Source organism: Tachyglossus aculeatus, chromosome 14 (assembly GCF_015852505.1).
Source record: "Tachyglossus aculeatus isolate mTacAcu1 chromosome 14, mTacAcu1.pri, whole genome shotgun sequence".
NCBI lineage: Eukaryota > Metazoa > Chordata > Mammalia > Monotremata > Tachyglossidae > Tachyglossus > Tachyglossus aculeatus.
The window spans coordinates 45,237,095-45,257,360 of record NC_052079.1 but is presented as its reverse complement, the minus strand read 5'-3'; the positions used below and the strand labels follow the sequence as shown (position 1 = coordinate 45,257,360).

Below are 20,266 nucleotides of genomic sequence, written 5' to 3'. Positions count from 1 at the left end.
GAAGCAGTGTGGCCTAGTGAATAGAGCATGGGCCTTGGAGTCAGAAGGACCTAGGTTCTAATCCCAGTGCTGCCATTTGTCTGCTGTGTGACCTTGGGCAAGTGCCTTAACTTCTCTGTGCCTCAGTTACCTCATTTGCAAATCCCCACAGTATCCCCATGTGGGACATGGACTACGTCCAACTTGATAAACTAGTATCTACCCCAGCGCTTAGTACCTTGCCTGACACATAGTAAGTGCTTAAGAAACACCATAAAAAGTAAAATAAAATAAAAAAGAGAGGTAGGCCCAGGACAAGGCATTGTGCAAATTTAAAATCTATAGGTTTACTATGATGCTTCCAATAACCTCAGAAATGAGTCAGAGGAAATCAAACAGCAGAGATCTAGTTCTTCTATCATTTTTTTTCCCCTCGTGACAATGGGTTGGGTATCGGGCCTGATGATTTTCAAACCAATTGGAGGTCTGAATATTTGGAAAAAAAATTCTGCTTGAAATTATTCGTTCAGTTTTCACATGCAGGTGGTTCACGTACCTGTTGTCGTTGCCATGCCGGTGTACTCTGGGGATGGGTTACTGATCGGTGAGGAGGCAGCTGGCACTTCTACGGAGGTGGCAGATTTTGCCGGTGAAAATGATGGTACAGGGGAAGGTGTTGGTGGGGCCGGTTCTGCTAATACAATCTCATCTCTGACATCAGCTGCAGAGCCAAACATTGAAAAGAGAAGAAAATTACTAGCTGAATCACAAAGATATTTTTATTTTCTTGGTAGAATTTGAAAAATCCCTTGTAATAACTATAAGCTCCCAGTAATGGTTTTAACAATTTGTGAGTTGATCTTAGTCTTGGAAGACATCTGAATTTAGACACCTTGGGATGGCCAATAAGAAATCAATTAACCAGGCTTTTTAGAAATTAGGTTTACTTTGCCCAATTCCAGGACTGTTTCAAATCGATACTGTTTTTGCTCACGTCCTCTTCATCATTTAAACTTCGACTTCAGGGAGGAAACAGCCTCCGCATCAGTCAGATGTTTTTCAAATCTGGAAAAACATAACAATCATTTTCATGAACCCTTCCTTGGTGCTGATTCATTAGGATGGAATGCTTACAGTGGGTTAAAAGTAACTCTGATTTGTTCCTTTCTTACTTCCATCCTCTGTTTCTCAGTGTCTCAGACACCAAATCCTGCCACACTTACGTGGTCAACATTGAAAAGTATTTCTTTAGATCTGCCAAAGATCATTTGTCTTTTTGACCTGGGCTAAAACCTTCTCCCCCAGACTTTTTTTTAAGTTTTTAGAATGAGGCTCTGACTTTATTCAAATACTTGCCTACACACTCACTTACACACAACCACACACTTCAAAGAAGAGAAAAAGGCATTAGTAATTTCATTCGACACACTCCCTAATACACTGATTCCCTTATCATGAAGTCACAGGAAAAACTACCAGTAAAGACGAAGGCTTACCAGTGCTTCCTTCCCCCTTCATGGCCCTCATTAGCTCATTGGCTCTCTCCTGGCAATGCAGGGATTCTAACAGGTACAGCACATAGTCATCAAACATCAAGTGAATAAGGTGAAAAGACCCTGGTAAAGGAATATCAAGACAAATAAATAGTCAGCAATGTGCTTCCTAGTTCAACTGAATCTAAATTTTAAAAAAAGTTATTCTGATTTAGTGCTTGACCTAAATGTTTTCAAGTCCTTGCTCTTGACATCTCAAGGTTCTGGATTAAGAAACTAGGAGGTAGCATAGCTTCTCCAACAAAGTTCATCTTTCACTTGAAGGATAATGTTTTTTTTCCAGTTCTTCAGAGGCCTAAAACTCAATGGAAGCTGGGAGAGTGGTGAGGAATCATGGATTCTGAGGACCAGTTTTATGAGAAATATTTTACTTCCTCTAGACTGTAAACTCGTTGTGGGCAAGGAATGTGTCTGTCATATTGTTAGATTATACTTTCCCAAGCACTTAATACAGTGTTATGCACACAGTAAGCACTCAATAAATACGATTGACTGACTGACTCTATAACTACCATTCCAAAACATTTTCTCCCTAGGTCTTCCTCTTCCCCAAAGTAATGTACCTAAGCCCCCCACTCCCTAGTTCACAGTATAAAATGATAGGGGGAAGTGAAGGGTGTTGGAAAAGCCTGAATAGGGGGTTCTTGGACCTTTCATCCCCACATTTCAGGCCAAGCTGGAAACCCTCCATCTCCTCTCTAACTTCCAAAGGGTTACTGCCCCAACCACTTTCTTTCTTCATCCACCCACCTACAATCCTGAAGAAAAAGATGGTGTGAAGTGGTGGGTGGGCAGCATGGAGGGAGAAAGATTGGAAAGAAGCAGGGTTGTCTGGCTAGCAGCAGATCAAAGGCAAGCTGTTGGTCTGGCCGGGAAAGGAAGACACAGCTGGGAGTCACTGATTTAGTGTTTTTAGGTCTTGTCTTCAGTTGACAGCTCAGTTGGTGACTTTTCAAAGAGCTGACTATCAGCTGAAAATAACTGGACATCTTGGGATGCCAAATATGGCCTCGCTAATCGCTGTGATTCAATATTTGTGCTCTTTGGAAATGAGACCGTTGGGTTGGTCCAACTTTCCTCCGTAATGGAGGCGAGAACTGAAAATAGAGAAACATTCCAGGCTATTTTAAGTGGACAAAGGGAACTTGATTAATCATTTTAATGAACACGAAGACTTGAACAAAGGTCCAAAATTAATAATGATCATTAGACTCTGCTCTTTCATTTAAGTTGGGGCAAGAAGATGAAACAAAGAGTAGCACAGAGCCCCTCCTTTATACTCCTTTTATGTGACTGGCACAGGGACTTGGATTTCCAAACTGTGGACAATGGGAGGAGAGGAGGAGGAGAGCAGAAAAGCTCTTTAAAATCTAACAGGTGCCAGGCCATATGGTTAAGCTACAAATCTTTTTCTTGGTTCACAAGATTTCTCTGCTATTATGAAATTTCAGGGCTGGAGAAGGAAATGGGGAGTTGAGACCGGGGGGAAAGGCACTTTAGAAAGAAGAAATTGGAGAAACTCTCTTAGAAACAAACCCACCATGGGAAAGCATCAGCGAAAAATAGGAAAAATAAGATTTTTCTGTAGACTGAAAGCTCCTTGTGGGCAGGGTTTGCATCTACCAACTCTGTTGCATTTTATTTTCCTAAGTGGTTAGTACAGCTCATTGCACACAGAAAGCACTCAATAGATACCATCGACTGATAAGGAACCAAAAGGACTTTTATCGCAATGCAAATAGAAAATCTGGTGAGGCAGGAAGAATTAAGGGAACATATCTGTCATTTGATTGGCACAACAGACCCAAAACTTCATCATGCTTTCCTGAGAGCAATAGCCATTGGATCCTGGAACAGTTTTTCAAAGGAGATTATGAACTCTCCATACCTGGAGGTCTGCAGTTCAAGTGTGCTCCTGCCTGAAGGTGAGGATATGGGTAGAAGACCTCAATTAATTAAGCATTGGTATTTCTTGAGCATCCACTGTGTTCTGAGCACTATACTACGCACTTGGGAGGGTACAGCACAATAGAGTTGATAGAGACACAATCCCTGTCCACAGGAACCATTTGTTGCTGTTTCCATCTGCTGTTCTGGAAACCTTGTCAGATTGCTTTGGCTTCATTTTCATTTAGCTTTTGAAACTGCACCTGCCCAAAGAGCAAATGATGCAGGCAACTCATTTGGTTTGTGTGATAGTGCCAAATTAGGGGAAAATGCTGGAGGTGGTGAGGGATGTGGAAAAATGGACCTTATGCTGTGTGACATCAGAATGATATAGATCCAGGAGGACATGAAGCTAGGATGTTATACCTTAAACACGAGGAAAGAGGGAGATGTGAAAATACCGAGTTTATTTTACATTTTACTGTTACTATACATTTTGTTCTATCCTATAGGCATACTGTATGTTTTCAGTCAACAAGTCAAAGAAAGTATTTATTGAGGGCCAAAAGAGGACCTAAACTTGTGGTGGACTTATACATGCTCAGTCACTTTGTGCTATTATATAAAACCTTGTTCTACATTTTTGTCCCTGAGCATGTGGGAATTAGGAATGTTAGAGAAGCAATTTAAAAGGCCCAATGCCATTATGCACTGCTACCTAGTAATTAGGTTTTCAAAGCCCTCCTAGGATGAACAGCCCGCGTCTTCTTTTGGCTATAGTTCTGGGGACCATACCCTGGTCAATGCATGTGTAGCTTCCACAAACATTAATGGGAGTTATGTCCACAAGCTGGCGGGAGAATAGATGCCTTTGTGCCTTTGATGCAAGGCTAGGAAGGGGCATTTAAAGAAATAAACACATGAGCAATGATGTGTAAACCTGCCACTTTGGTCATCAAACATGGGCCTGTTTTTTAAAAACCATTTCTACTGGAGGGCTTGTGGAACACTGAAACCAAAAGAGCAATTTTCAAAATTCATTAAAAAAAAAAAGAAATTGGTGGCATCACATCACTCAGTGAAATGCAAATTAATGTAGGAATAAAAAAATAGATGAAATTTAAGCTTATTTATGGATTTTAAGAGACTTTTATTCAACATCAACTCATCTTTGCTAGCCCTTTTCCAAAAACTATCACTGAATATGTCAAACTGCAATAGGCACAGCTACTTTTCCACAAGCTTTATGAGACTTCAGTGAAAATGAAAAAAGTAAAAGAGTCAAATCCAAGAATCATTCATAGAGGCAAATAGCATTTGAAAGAGTCTGCGCCGGGAAGAGGAAATGGAAATACCATTTGATCATTATAATTGCCCATCCTCGCAGCTAAACATAAACATCCTTCCCTATTCGCTAGCCAAGGACCATATAGAAGTTATGATACGCAGATCTGGGGAAGGTTGTTGGAGTAAAGGGGACTGGAAGAAGTGGGGAGAGTGGAGAATTCTTTTTCCTAATTGGCTGTTTTCATACTTGGAACACATCATCAAAACAGAACCACCAACTGTGCCTTTGACACATACAGGCAGAGAAGGGGAGCAGAGCTTTTGTCTGCCCGGATTCTTTAAACTTGTCTATCCACCCCTCTGATCCTACCCTCACTCTTAAAAACTCGGCAATAAGTCAGATAAGTGGATCATTTCAGGTTATTTACTCAATAGGCACCAAGCTAGGCATTATTTCCATATTATGAAGTCCTTTCAAGGCTGGAATATACAGTAGAAGAGAAGATGGATAAATATCACTTCTTTTCTCCTTTTGCTAAACACATGAAACTGTTGCTATGCACTTAGGCTTCTAATTCATACCAAAATTGCAAATAGTTAAGAAAAGCACAACGTTTTTTAAAAGAGCATAGCTATTAAACTTTTTTACTCTCTTAATATCTTATGGTTACAATATGGATTTTTCAAGATAAAAAATAGGTCTCTTTTGGGTAATTAGTGACTTTTTAAAAATTGAGTTAATAAATCAGGTTTAAATTTCAAAAAAACCGTGTTTATTTTTATGATTATCATTCAAAGTATTGGCATGGCAAGGGTTCCTTTGGTAGTGTCACTTTTTTCCCACATTTGCAGGGTAAGAGAATGCTCAATATCATTGCTCCCTCTTAGCATATGTAACAGAGTTAAGGTAATAGTGCAAATTCAGAGTATTAGACTACAGGGTCAATACAAAATTTACCAATATCCAAGTATTGGTTTTAAAATGATGGCTCTAAATTAAAGGAAGAGCAATTATTATGCTCACAGAAGACATTAGCAAATACTGACTGCAGATGCCGGTAACTGAAAAATCGAGATACCCTGAAAAATATACACTGAATCCTTTCAAATATCATATTCCTAATACATATCTCTTCTACTGCTGCCAGGGGAGATACTGACAATTCATCACACAAATTTATTACATTGACTTAAATTAATTAACAGAGTCAAGATGGATTCGTAAACAAACAAGCTAATTGAAGCAGTGAAAATGTTAATAATCTTCATTTTTTAATTGAAATTTTTCAACTTTCCCGGTTTAGTCCTAATTTTAAAATTTGTGGGGGGAGAAAGTGGAGAGATAAGAAATCTGGTTTAAGTGAGTAAAACTCTAAAAATCTAAAAGCTGGGGTTCATTAATTAGGATAAGCCCAAGTACCCTAAATTAAAATCCCAATTAAGGGTAAAAATTTGCCACAACCATTCTGCTGCCCACATTCCTTTATTCACTCATAATATAAACAAGGTAAGCTTTTAAAATTACAAGGGCTCTCTCTTTCTCTCTCTCTCTCTCTCTCTCTCTCTCTCTCTCTCTCCCCTACTAAATAACATTGTTAATATCAATATTCAATTCAAAGCAGACAGGCCAATTATTGAAATGTGGCTGAAGGAGGAGAGTTATCTTACCTTCTATATGATTCTATTGCTACGATGGAAAAGTAGTGAAGAATGAAAATTTTTAAAATCATATATTCAACAGAAAACATTTAGGCATAAATGATTTTCCCAAAGAAGTCAGGACCACTTGCTGATGCAAAATGTCCTGAGGTGTAAGTAATCTAAATGCCACGGTTAGCAGCCAGAAATAAACATGACTTTCAGTACTATATTATCATAAATCTAAAACAAGATTTGCTACAATAGTATGGAAAAGTAAATGAAGAGCACTTTCATTAGTCTAGAAAAACCCTCAACCTGAAAGGAAGGCATTTTTCAAAAAGCTTTGATTTTATTTCTCCTTAATTTTACATGGCCATATATAAAGTTTGATAATACCATACTAATCAATACAGAAAAGAATCAAACTTCAACCAGAATTGGGCTCTTAGGATACGTCATCACCAGCAAAATGAACGGAAAACATGGGCAAAGACCTGGATAATTTGGGCTTCAAGTTATTTTGAGGCAATTAATTGGGAAAAATTTTTTTAGGTTTGAATTAATACTGTATTTGCCACAGTTCTCCATGTCACTTCTAATATAGAATTGGCCACAGCATTGTCTCTAGACTCTATTTAATAAAAATTGAATGGTGCTTGACATCTACTTAGATGTCCCCCTGACATCTCAAATTAAACATGTACAAAACTGAACTCATCTTTCCACCCAAACCCTGTCCTCCCTTTGAATTTCCAATCACCATTAACACCACTAACCTCCCTACCTCACAAGCCTATAACCTCGGCATTGTCCTCATCTCATCTCTCTCATTCCATCCCCACATTGTTCTACCTTCACAACGTTACTAAAATCGACCCTTTCCTCTCCATCCAAACTGCTAACCACACCAATCACTAATAGTAATAATAATAATGATGGCATTTGTTAAGTGTTTACTATGTGCAGAGCACTGTTTTAAGTGCTGAAAGCATTCATCCTATCCTGTCTTGACTACTGCATCTGCCTTCTCATTGACCTCCTGGCTTTCTGTCTCTCCCCACTCCAATCCATAATTCACCCTGCTGCCCGGATCATTTATCAGCAAAAAGGTTCAATTCCTGTCTCCCCACTCCTCAAGAAATTCCAATGGCTGCCCATCTGCCTCCACATCAAACAGAAACTCCTTAGCATTGACTTTAAAGCACTCAATCAGCTTGTCCTTTCCTACCTCACCTCACTAATCTCCTACCTCAACCCGGCCCTCACACTCCGCTTCCCCAGCTCCAGCTTAGTCACTGTATCTTGATCACGTCTATCTCACCACCGTCCCCTTTTTCACATCCTCCCCCTAGCCTGGAACTCCTTCCCCATCCCTATAAGCCAAACCATCGCTCTCTCCAGCTTCATATCAATCAATCAATCAACCGTATCTATTGAGGGCTTACTGTGTGCACAGCACTGTACTAAGCACTCGAGAGAGTTCAATAAGAGCATTACTAAGGTCACATCTCCACGAGGTCTTCCTCGATTAAACCCTCTTTTCCCCAGCTCACTCTCCCTTCTGCTTCGTCTGTGCATCGCAACCTGTGACATTTAGCCACCTGTCAAACAAGTGTCAGTAAAAGCCTACGTACAATGAATTTCTCCAGAGGAAATATTATTTGAGCTGATGCTATTTTCTGCTTAAAAGATGACAGGAGAGGCAATATATAAACAAAACATAGGAATGCTTTCAATAGATCTCAGGTGCAGTGTGTGCATATTCACATAGAAATAAAATTTGAATATACCAAAACTGGGTGCACTGTGCAAAGTCATGTCACGAATAACTCTTGTGCCAAAACACGACCACATCAAAAGGAACTGCTGGGCTACTTTCTTCAAAGAACCTTGTCGCTTGGCTGCTACCTATAAGACAATACATAATTTTAACAAAGTAAGTTTAAGATTGACTAAATTTTAATGCCTTTATGGAAAAAAAAAGAGTGGCCGCAGCTCTGCTCCAGCCCAGGAAGGATTTATACAGTGGCAACAGCATGAGGCTGCCTCATTTTTCAGAATGTTGGAAAGGTCACCACCACGGCTGCAGCTTTGATTCAATGTGACTACTGATCTGAGCTGTGTAAACTCATTATGGGCAGGAAACGTCACTGCTAATTTCTCTTGTATTGTACTCTCCCAAGCACTTAGAACAGTGCTCTGCACATATAAGCATTCAGTGAACACCACTGATTGATTGATTTGTTAAGGAGCCCAAAACCCAGCTGCTCCTATGGTGTTTATCACTGCTCTTGTCTTTTATATTTTTGTTTTCTTTTTTCTTGTATGGCTGCCACTCCCTCCCCCCCACCCCCTGCCGCCTCCCCCCGCCCCCCACTTCCATTACTCTTGGACTGTGAGCCCCTTGGGGACAAGTATCGAGTAATATAAGAAGTAGTAGCAGTATTAGCATTTATTGAGCATCCACTTGGTGCAGTGGTCAGTATAAGGGGTTTGGGAAGTACAAAATAAATGATACATGCCCTGCCTATAGGGAACTTACATTCGAATGGAGGGACAAAAAAATATTTACAACTTGAGAGATCAGAATAACTGAGTGTATACACACATACACACACACACATGCTACATAGGATATCCACACCATTCACTTCACTTCTTTCTCAACAATTAGAACATTATTTTGTACAGAGCAGGTACTTAAGAATGATCATATTTGTTAAGCGCTTACCATGTGTTAAGCACTGTTCTAAGCACTGGGGTAGACACAAGGTAATCAGGTTGTCCCACGTGGGGCTCACAGTCTTAATCCCCATTTTCCAGATGAGGTAACTGAGGCACAGAGAAGTTACATGACTTGCCCAAAGTCACACAGCTGAGAAGCAGCGGAGCCGGAATTAGAACCCACAACCTCTGACTCTCAAGCCTGGGCTCTTGCCACTATGTTTGTTTAACACTTACTATGTGCCAAGCACTGAATTAAGCACTAGGATAATCATAAACTAATCAGATTGGACACAGCCCATAACCCACATGGTGCTCACAATCTTAATCTCCATTTTACAGATGAGGTAACTGAGGCCCAGAGAAGTTAAATGACTTGCCCAAGGACACACAGCAGAGCTGGGATTAGAACCCAGATCCTTCTGACTCCCAGGCCCGAGATCTATCCACTAGGTAGGTACTGAATAAATCTATTACTGCTACTACTACATATAAAAACATCTCCATCTGCATGCAGTTCTATTTTATTAATATTCTGAATATTTAATGAAAATGAATGTTTGACTTCATTTTTGGCGCAATAGATGTAAGAGAATAGCACAAGATTGAACTAAAGCTCACCCACCTTCACCACACATCTGTCCACCATGGTATCCAGCCACTCAATGTAGGACTCTATGGGTGATTGCTCTTCTAGGAGATGATCGAACTCTTGATATACTATCAAACAAATGAGGACTGGGTCAAAAAATCTCATCCATCGAAAGAGAGCCAGTCTTGACTTTAAAAAACAAAGAAATTAAACAAGGACAGCAAATCCCACACACCCCCACCCCTGAAAATGGTATTGAAACTTACACATTCTAAATATCAGCAACTAATGTAAACCACTCCTGACACAGCTTAAAATTAGCTCTCCAGGAGCTGAAGAAAATGATGTTTAGAAAGGATGTCACACAGAAGCCTGTATTATGTATCTATGAGTGAAAATGTCATCCATGAAAATAATTTCTCAATGCATCAAGTATCTTTAATAAACATAATTGTTGGCTACTGGTGTAACCATCTGCTCTACACCAATAAGGGCCCTAAACAATATATTTCACAATATTTCTTTCATTATTTTCATGATCTATTTATCTATATTTAACGTGATTATCAGGGATAATGGAGTAAAGGAATAATGTAGATAAATAAAATTCAGATACTCTTGAATCAAATCTTTCTCCCCAGTAAATCTTTTAAGGAAGCTATTCACATGTCGGAGTTCAGTTTATCAATGTAAACAAGGATGAAATTTCTGAACCTCTCAGGGAATGTCTCCATTTCTTAGCTCAAGAATTGGTTCCAGAAAATCGTAAGTCAAATTAGGCTGACATATCCCCAGCTCACGGAGAGTGCATTGGTAAAAAACCCAGGCCCATTTGTCTTAATTAAACTGCCTCATGTTATTTGTTGCTAATGTAGTCCAGTTGGGATGTCCTAAACCTGAAAACAACTCCAGAAATTACTTTATATATATATATATATATATATATATATATATATATATATATATATATGTATATATATATATATATCTTATCATTTTAGTTCACCTGTAAATAAGTACTCAGGATGTGGATGATCTGTGATCCAGCTTAAAAACTCTCACAGTTACATGCTGGTCTTCTCTGTGACTTCGAATGCAGAAGAACCTGCAGTCTGCCTGAGTAGCCACTAGATCCAAGAGTCTCCTATGCTGGGACTCCTTTTCCCTTGGTCAAAACTAGAGTGGCATTTTGTCTGTTCTTAAGTTGATCTGTCTCCTGATGAAGACTGATATGGCATCAGGCCCCTTTCTGGCTAGGATTTTTACTTGAAAAACACCCAGTCTCCCTGGGGTTTGATTTCTGCCACTGAGTCTCATGACTCGGAAGAGGTGCCCGCGTTTAAAGAGACCTGGGAGGGGAAGGCAATGGGCTCTGGAGTAAGAGCTCTCTCCACTGGCAACATGTTCTAGATTCTGCAGACTTCAGCTAAAAAGCCTTTCTGTGTGTCTTTTTGACACTGTTAAACAATATAACCTGTCTATATAAACAGTGTCAAAAGGACACAGGAAAAGGTGTTTTGCAGAATTTAGAGCATATATACACACACGTAAACGTATACACACACATATGTATACATATTCAGGTATATAAAACGTATAGCATGCCCACTGCTTCTGGGTTGCCAAAAGAGTGTCTGAGATTCTTGACTGCCATCAGAGTTAACCCGATCCGAAATAGCCCAAGACCTATCTGTCCCCCAGAAAGTGCCAACAGAGGTCTATCAGCTCTTCGATTTTTGTATCATTTGTTGTTTTGCCATGTCCCCCGCTTCCTCTTCAAGTAGTGAGAGGAGAGTGAACTATGCCTCTCTTCTTAGTTTTACAACCTGTTTGTACAGTTCTATGGGACTAGAGGAAAGGGGTGTAAAAGCCCCAAATGAGGCCTTGTACTTGGAACAGACCTGAGCCACTCTAGAGAAGAAACGGCAGTGGCAATGGTGCTCATGGAGGCACGGGGATCGACAACTTTATCAAGGACAGAATTGGGAGTTGTTCTCAATATAGGCTCTCATGAAAGTCACCACTGCTTGCTGACTGGCAACTGCTGGGACTCACCTAGGAGTTTTGGCCCCAGCCCCGCACATGCCCTGGCCTGACAAGGCCTATTGCTCTTGAGGTGAGCTGGACTTAAGTCTTATCCCCAACTAACTTTATGGGTTATAAATAACCCCAGCATTGTCAGAAGGGAAGCATGCATGAGTTACAGGAGGGTCTGGATGGAGGGGAGAGAATTTTGGCCCTGGGGGCTCCTTTCAACCCAACTAATCCAGGATACTTAATGGCCTCAATCTGGACCTGGGCAGGTTCTTCCAGGTAGCGTTACACTGGCTGGGAATCCAGCCCTGCCTAGTCCATTATGATTCATTTTCTATTATCATTCCATTTCACAAAACATAGCCACTAGTGGCTGACTACCAGAGTAAGGATTACATCATCATCACACTGAAAACAGGTTGTTGTTAACCTTACATTGTATGATGAGTTTTCTGTGTTCATCCCGAGAGTCCTCCATGGTGTAAAGTGTCTGTTTGGTGATGCTATTCAGATCCACATTCCTCCAGTCCTCCAGCATTTGAAAAGTAATGTCTGCACTGTGGATCACAGTTCTTGAGGCCTGTAATCCATTCCAATCGATCCGTTAGAATATGATTTATTAGGTCCAAAGCCCTTGCATATTATCCCACTGTATTCTTCCGTGGGGCCCCTTGCTCAGATATATGCTACACAGCCAAGACTTACCAGCTTCATGGACAAGCCTAATGTCAGTTTGAAACTACATTACATGTGAAAACATGTTACAGAAGCTGTTAATTTCTTACTGATCCCAGTCGTGTCACACTCAAAATCTGGCATTAAGGGAATTGGGCATTAGTGTCTTTGGCTGCAGTTGTGACCAAAGGTTCTGAAAAGAGATAGGTTGAATTTGTGCAACAGGTTTTTTTTCCCCCTTTCAATTCAATCATATTTACTGAGCACTTACTGTGTGCAAAGCACTGTATTAAGTGCTTGGGAGAGTACAATATGACAATAAATAGACATATTCCCTGCCCACAACGAGCTCACAGTCTTTAAAATGGTACCATTGAGAATGTCTTCTAGTTATCTTAGGCACCTAAACAGTGCTTTGGAGAGTACAATATAACAAAGATGGTAGATGCATTCCTTGCCCAAAATGAGCTCCATGTTTTCTCCCATTCCATAGCTTGTCTGGATTTTTGTGATTGCCTGAGGCCCCCCAGGAAAGTTGGTGGATGCAACAGGTCTTGGAAAGGGATAGAGAGGGAAGGAAAGAGGGGGGTGTAAAATCCTGAGTGAGGCTTGATTAAACAATGTGGTGACAGGTTTGAAGGAGGGATTAGTGCTATGTGGTTCCACAAATATCTGTTTTATCTGAATGGAAGAAATTCTGTTTCACACTTAAAATTAAGCTTTTCCTTTGTTGATTCAGGGCAACCACCACTTTCTCTCCTGAAAAACTATCTTCCTCTGAATCTGTGATGCCACTAAATCAGAGAATCACTTGCTTCCAAGAAATATTTTTTTCTATTCTCTCTTTCTTTTTGTGATTCACAGTTCGTGAAAAATCTTTCTATAGCTAGATCCTCAGTGGAGTTTTTGCTGTTTTTGTTTAATGTACCAGACACTGTACTAAGCGCTGGGATACAGACAAGTTAGGTTGGACACGGTTCCTGTTCCACAAGGGGATCACAGTCTAAGTAGGAGGGAGAACAGTATTCCTTAGTATTTCCTCCCAAAAACAAACTGTTAAGATAGTCCAGTTGAAGAGCAATTCAAGCTGTTCCAACCCCACCGTGTCCTGACACTTGGGAATATTGGGATTGAAGCCAGCTCTCTAGAACAGTTTAGAAGAGATCAATCAATTGAATTTATTGAGTGCTTACTGTGTGTGGTGTGATGTACTAAGTAAGCCCTTGGGAAAATACAACAGAGTTAGTGAACATGTTCCCTGCCCACAACGAGCTCACAGTTCTGGCTCCAGGAAGAAAGTGAGTAATCTTTTCAGGATTGTACACATGTAATGGAGCTAAATGTCCAGTTACCTCTGTTTCTGTGATGTGTTCAGACTTCCCAGGGAAGTTGAATTTTTTGAAAAAGGAAAACGAGAAGTGGGCTGCATTATAAAATGTCATAATTATTGTTTAATAGTCACTGACTGTAACTTCCATTGTAAACACTTATCAACTGAGGCAAAGTTTTAGATCCATAGTGAAAACAAACATCACAACAGCATGTTTCTTCTACCTTTTTTTTGAAAAAATAAATAAATAAGTAAATAAATAAAGGAAAGCCATTCCTGGATTAGTTACTGATAGTTTTAAAATTCATCTGTGCTGAAACAAATGCAAATTACACACGGAAAAATCTGAGTGCCTCATTCTAAGCAGAAGTTCCATATGTTAATTTAAAGGGAAAGGAGACATGTTCCTTTATCTCCTGGCCATCAAACTGGTAAATTCTGAAAACCCTATAAATAAGGCCAACACAAAATGAGAACTGACTGATACTAAATTGAATTCAACCTTGACTAAGGATTAAAGACCTGCCTTAAAATGAAGACAATTCCAAATGGTATAATTAATTACAGATGGGAAAATAAGGGAAAACCTAAGTGAAAAAATGGAATTTCTGCTTCAAAAGATAATAAAAAATCCTCCAGAAGGAAATGACCCTCTCTGAGCTTGTCTGAACCACCAAGGTCTCCGAAAAGTGATTTCTCCAGGTTGCTCTGTAGGGTGCAACTATTCATTCATACATTCATTCATTCAATTGTATTTATTGAGCGCTTACTGTGTGCAGAGCACTGTACTAAGCGTTTGGAAAGTACAATTCAGCAGCAGAGACAATCCCTGCCGACAACTGTAAATTTTTTTAAAAAACCCAAAAAACAAGAAGTTCTCCAAAGAATAAGTGGAATTTGTGTAAATTTCCACTCACAACTGAAGCAAAGTGGCCTTTTGGATTCAGAGCTAAATCATTTTGAATGATAGTATTAATACCATCATACAGTTTACTCACAAAGCACTCTGGAACACAAGACAACTGTCCCCTGTACATTCCCCAGACAGCACTTTGCCCCTGGTGTAACTTGTCACCTTTGGACGCAAACCTGCTTTCCTGGGTCCCAAAGGGAACTGGTTAAATTGACTTTGCCTGAAAATCCATTAGAAAACACCTACATATGTCTAGATCTGTTTGCAGCCAAAATGCAGAGCATCTAAAAGTGTGATATAAAGAGAGTTTATAAAATTCCAAAAAATACATGTAATGGATGTTGTTATGCTGAAAGATAATAATAATAATAATAATGGTACTTGTTAAGCATTTACTATGTGCCAAGCACTGTTCTAAGTGCTGGGGTAGATATAAATTAATCAGGTTGGACACAGTCCCTATCCCACATGAGGCTTATACTTTTAAACCCCATCTTACAGATGAGGTACCTGAGGCATAGAGAATTTAAGTGACTTGCCCAAGGTCACATAGGAGACATGTGGCAGAACCCAGGTCCTTCTAAGTACCAGAACCATGTTCTGCCCACTTAGCCATGCTGCTTCTGTCTTGGTGAATAATCACAGGGCTTTCTGTTAGAACACTGCCTTACTCTCATGTGATTCTAACTTTAGACAATCACTGCTACACCAAGGTTTTACCTGGAAATAAAAGTGTTCATGGTAAACTTTGATAAGATTGATATAGACTGAGTCTGAATATATTCATTATTGTTTCTTCGACCTATTCTTCTACCCCTATAGTCAATGAATGTGTTTGGATCTAGCCTCCCATCTTGGTGATTCTTGCAAATTTTCAAGGAACTACTGAGAGAAAGATTTGCTCTATAAAGGGCTTAGTTTCCTTGAGTGTTTTGCATTCTGGAATATGAAGGCTAAAAGAACAAAAAAATTTTACCAAAACCTGATCTTCTTTGATTGGAATTAAATTTGAATAACTCCAAGCATCATTCCATCTGACATCAATACAGTACAGTACTTAGTACAGTGCTAAGCGCTCAATAAATACAATTGATGATGATCAATAAAATACAGTTTTCCAGTGCCCCAAGGCAACAAAAACACCTAAAGTTAATTATATGCATCAGATTTACTAGTGTTTCTATTTTGGAGGCATCAGTATACATGTCAATTTAAGAAAATAGTGATAGATTATAAGTGTAGACATGACAATGGCCTGTCTATCCCAACTTCATTTTCCTTCCATAAGGGCTAAATACACTTCAAATGTTATGATAAAATGATATAGAAAGCATATCATTGTGTTAAATTATTATAGTAATAAAAGAACACATGAAATCATTTAACTTGAGCCGAATCTCCAAAGTACATTTGATATTTTAATAAGCAATTATTATCAAATATCAAATGTAAATTTAGCTGGAAATATTTGTATGATTTATTAATGGCTATTACTGATCTGTACAAATTTTTTAAAATATTGAAGTTGAAATTTTATCTACCTGGCAGAGATGGTTTAGTGACGTCTGCCGTCTCAGAATTTGGGAAAACCTTCTCGATACTGCAGATAAAAAGGAATTACAATGTTAAGGTAAGCATGCTTTCATGTCCCATCTGTATTTCCTAAATGAAAATTCAAGACCAGTAATAATTTGTTAAATTTCCAACGTTCAAGCAATGCTTATGTTATATGAATTTGTCGGCTAAGGACTGTGTTCTGTTCTAAGTCTAGTCAGTTGCTGGCATAAAGAAATGTCAAATAATAGTATTACTTAGAGCCAATTTTTAAAAGCATGGAATCCTTTCATGCACATGCAATGTTGGCAGGTGCAAAAAACCGTCGAGTCAATCAGCCACAAATAAGTGCAATTATTCACTTGCCCTCCGTTTCATTAATTGCAAGCTCAATCACTTCTTCCCTAAATAATTGCAGGTATTAAATGGAGAGCTAGTAGAATCCCTGTTAAACAGTATTATTATTAATAATGGACATTTACTGGGTTGGAGCAATGTGCTGAGTGTTGTTGAATGCCTTTACTATATTATACACCATTAGAAATCTGAGGCTATTATGCACTCAAAGTTTGAAAGTTTGCAGCAAATGATAACATCAAGGCTCACTAACCTGTTAAAATTACTTTTATGCATGAGCCAGAGCTTGTTTTTAGGAAAAACAGTTAAGTAAATTCTGTTGGGTATTGAAATTTATTTTTAATTTAGTCAAGAGGTCTGTAGTCCACAATGACAAGGTCTAGGAAAGCTTTGAGGAAGATACATATCCACTTAATATCCCATGAAGTTATGCTGGGTTTGATAGTGGTTGGTTCCATTTATTGTAAACATAAAAGGGCATTTTAAAAATCACTGGGAATAATTACTTCCTTCATGCATATACAAGTAGTAAAAACTGAAACAGAGGTTCATATTTTCAACCATTTTGTATTGTCAGGGATTAAAATGTGAACAGGACACTTTTTCCATTAATGTTTGAATTGAAATATAAATAATCAAAAATATTTCTGGGGTCATCTAATTTGCATCAGAGAGACTTTGGAAAGATGAAAAAACCTTTCTAATTTTCCAGGCTGATCAATCGTTAATCCTTCTCCTTAATTACTTTTTCTTTAACTTTGTGATGTGGAATTTAGTGCTCATGAAAAGAAAAGAATTGAGAGGCGTGAAATAAAGCAGGCTTTATCAATAGGTGATGTGCACTGCAGGCATCTACAAAGCAGGTCTGAAAGGGTTCCCTCTTGCCTACGGAGACACAGTAATTTGATCTCCTTCATTTTCAACTCTGGCACTTATTTCAGGCAAGGAGAACAAGCTGTAGTCCAAATAAGCACAACCAAGTGATTTAAAAAATATATTTTCGTTTTGCTTAAAAAACAATCTACCATTTGTTAAATATTAACATGTTAACTACACATACATCTGCTCAAAAGTGAGGCTGTAAGGAACTAACGAGCAAACCGTGGGTTGCACCTTGTTCAACTAAGGTGAAACTGTTTCTGAAGGGTAAAGCAAATAAAAGATTAATAGCTGTGATTCACTTATGAATTATATTATTCTGTTTTCCAATTAGAGCAACAACTACTTGGACAGCCTCCCAACCTTCTCCAACGTCCTCCACCTCCTCCCCAAATGCCGTTCGGCCGTTCAATACTTACATTCAAACTTGATGTTTCGAAGGTTTTCAGGGAGGTCATGGAGAGCCACTTTTAGCCACTCATCCAACTGTTTTGCAAACTTTCGAATCACCTGAGTCAAGCTGAAAAGAGAATCAGCTTGTTCAAAATGCATCTCCGTGCTGTGAAGTTGACTGCAGAACATCTTTACTACCAGTCAATCAATCGATCGTATTGATTGAATGCTTACTGTGTGCAGAGCACTGTACTACGTGTTTGGGAGAGTACAACATAACATAGTTGGTAGTCATGTTCCCTACCCAAATGACCTTACACTCTAGAGGGGGAGACAGACATTAATAGAATTAAGTAAAATACAGATAGGTACATATGTGCTGTGGGGCTAAGGGAGGGGTGAATAAAAGGTGTAAATCCAAGGGCGAGTGCAAGGTTTTCCAAACTTCCTACTGATCACATTTTGGTTTGTAGAGGCTGGGTCTCTACAAAATGACTTCTGCAGCAGCGGGGAACAGAAAGAACAAACTGCAGGAGTTGAATAGAATACTGATTTGGGTATCTGTCCCTATCTCCCTAGAGCTCCGCACAGAGTAAGCACTCAATAAATACAATTGATTGATTCCAGGAAGATAGAGTTGCACTAATGCACAGAAAACCACCTGCATCTTGGATAAAATGGGAAAATACTTAAGTTTTTGTAACTTAGTATCATCTTCGCCTAAACTTCAGAAGCTAGTTACTGCTTCAAAATTATTCTTCAACTGCCCCAAAGACATTAATTCTGGCTGGTCTAGGATATGGTTGACCTCGAGTTGGGAGTATTTCAGGGAGTGCTCAGTTCTGCTAGAAAGTCAACCTCAAATATTTTGGGGGTCCGTCAAAAAAGCCATAAACTCTCTTGTTTCTCAACACTAGAGGTTGGCAGAGCCAGGTTTAGTATTCAGTAAAGATACAAAGGCCGGTTTTCACTCTAGCTTCTCCTCATTAACCCAGTGGATGTAAACAGCACGGGGAAGGTTTGGCAGGGCAGCCTGCTGCTTAAAGATGCTGCTTTGGTGCCATTTGGAAAACTTGACGTGACAGTACCTTACTTCTTGCTGCTGACAAACATAAATGAATGCCACTTACTGTTACTCAGCATGCTGCTTGGCTCAATGCCCCAAAGCTCACATGTGTTACGAGAAATACACAAAAATGAAATCCAATCTTGTGAACATTATATGAAACCAGCACTATGGACTGTTCTTATTCATACTCTTAAAAATCCCCACTCCCAAGTGATAAAGTCGCTTGAGCGTAGGTAAGCCATTGCAACCAGAATCACATTTGGAGGCTCAAAGAGCCATTAGCAGGGACTACTACGGCCTAATGGAAGCAGTGTGGCGCACGAGTCAGAGGACCTGGGTTCTAATCCTGGCTCTGCCACTTGTCTGCTGTGTGATCTTCGGCAAATCACTTCACTTCTCTGTGCCTGAGTTACCTCATCTTTAAGATGGGGATGAAGACTGTGAGCCTTAATTGGTAGAGTTGGCAGATCCATTCCCTGACTGCAACAGGCTTATAGTTTAGAAGAGGAGACAGACATTAATATAAATCAATAAATTATGGTGCCATATGTAAGCACTGTGAGGCTGAGAGGGGGTGAACAAAGGGCAATTGGTGATCCCTCAAATAAGGAGAGTTCTTTAGGCTGGAGAAGAAAATGTAACTCAGAGCCTGAAGGACTCCTGACTGTCAAAGTACATACTGCCACTGGTAATTTCTAAGGAATCTTACCAATAATGACTCATTTCAGTGATTGATTCAGATTTCAAAGAAATGACATGTATATGATGCAGTTGCCAGGAAATATAATGAGGGGGAAAGCTCTATCCCTATTAAGAATCAATTCACGGAGTCCAAAGTTAGCAAACCCCACAAAGATTAGCCCCTAACTCACCTATCAGGTAATGCCTGCAACACTGTAGGCATCAACACCCCGGAAATAGCTTTATACAAAATCGAGTCACAAACTCCAACTATGTTCACAACTGTGGAAGATCCCAGCACTGGAAGCATGTGAGGTGGCATTCCTTGCCAAAAGTGCAGGAGGAAACTTTGAACCTTTATTTGCCAGGGGAGGGAAAAAGAACACATTAAACAAAACATTTGTAACAGAGGTACTTTTATTCTTAGATGAAGCACATGTCTTACTAGAATTTCCTATATCTACAACCGTTTAATTTTCCCTTCAAGGTAAGTGAAGGATGCCCCTTTAGTCACCCCTTTTGTTTTTCAGTATGAAACTTGATATGATAAATTACTGTCTAAATGAAGCACTTTTCTCCTAATGTTAGTTCTTTTCTTCTCAAAATTAGTCTGTGGAGTTGGTTAAATTTTTAGAACTACAGAGGCAGAGAAACTGAGAAGCAGCATAGGCTAGTTGTAAGAGTTTAGAACAGTGCTTTGCACATAGTAAGCGCTTAA

General features: G+C 39.3%; 1 protein-coding gene across 1 annotated transcript in view; it reads right to left on the bottom strand.

Annotated features, from left to right (window-relative positions):
- RFX4 (regulatory factor X4) overlaps positions 1-20,266 on the bottom strand; it is a 117,209-nt gene that overhangs the window by 26,068 nt on the left and 70,875 nt on the right. Inside the window, exons 8-15 of the mRNA XM_038756816.1 lie at positions 19,740-19,903; positions 17,825-17,925; positions 16,157-16,215; positions 12,133-12,277; positions 9,697-9,791; positions 8,138-8,255; positions 1,476-1,595; positions 536-700 (exon numbers count right to left, since the gene is read on the bottom strand). Of these exons, the coding sequence (XP_038612744.1) occupies positions 536-700; positions 1,476-1,595; positions 8,138-8,255; positions 9,697-9,791; positions 12,133-12,277; positions 16,157-16,215; positions 17,825-17,925; positions 19,740-19,903 (967 nt within the window). The remainder of the gene's footprint in view (positions 1-535; positions 701-1,475; positions 1,596-8,137; positions 8,256-9,696; positions 9,792-12,132; positions 12,278-16,156; positions 16,216-17,824; positions 17,926-19,739; positions 19,904-20,266) is intronic.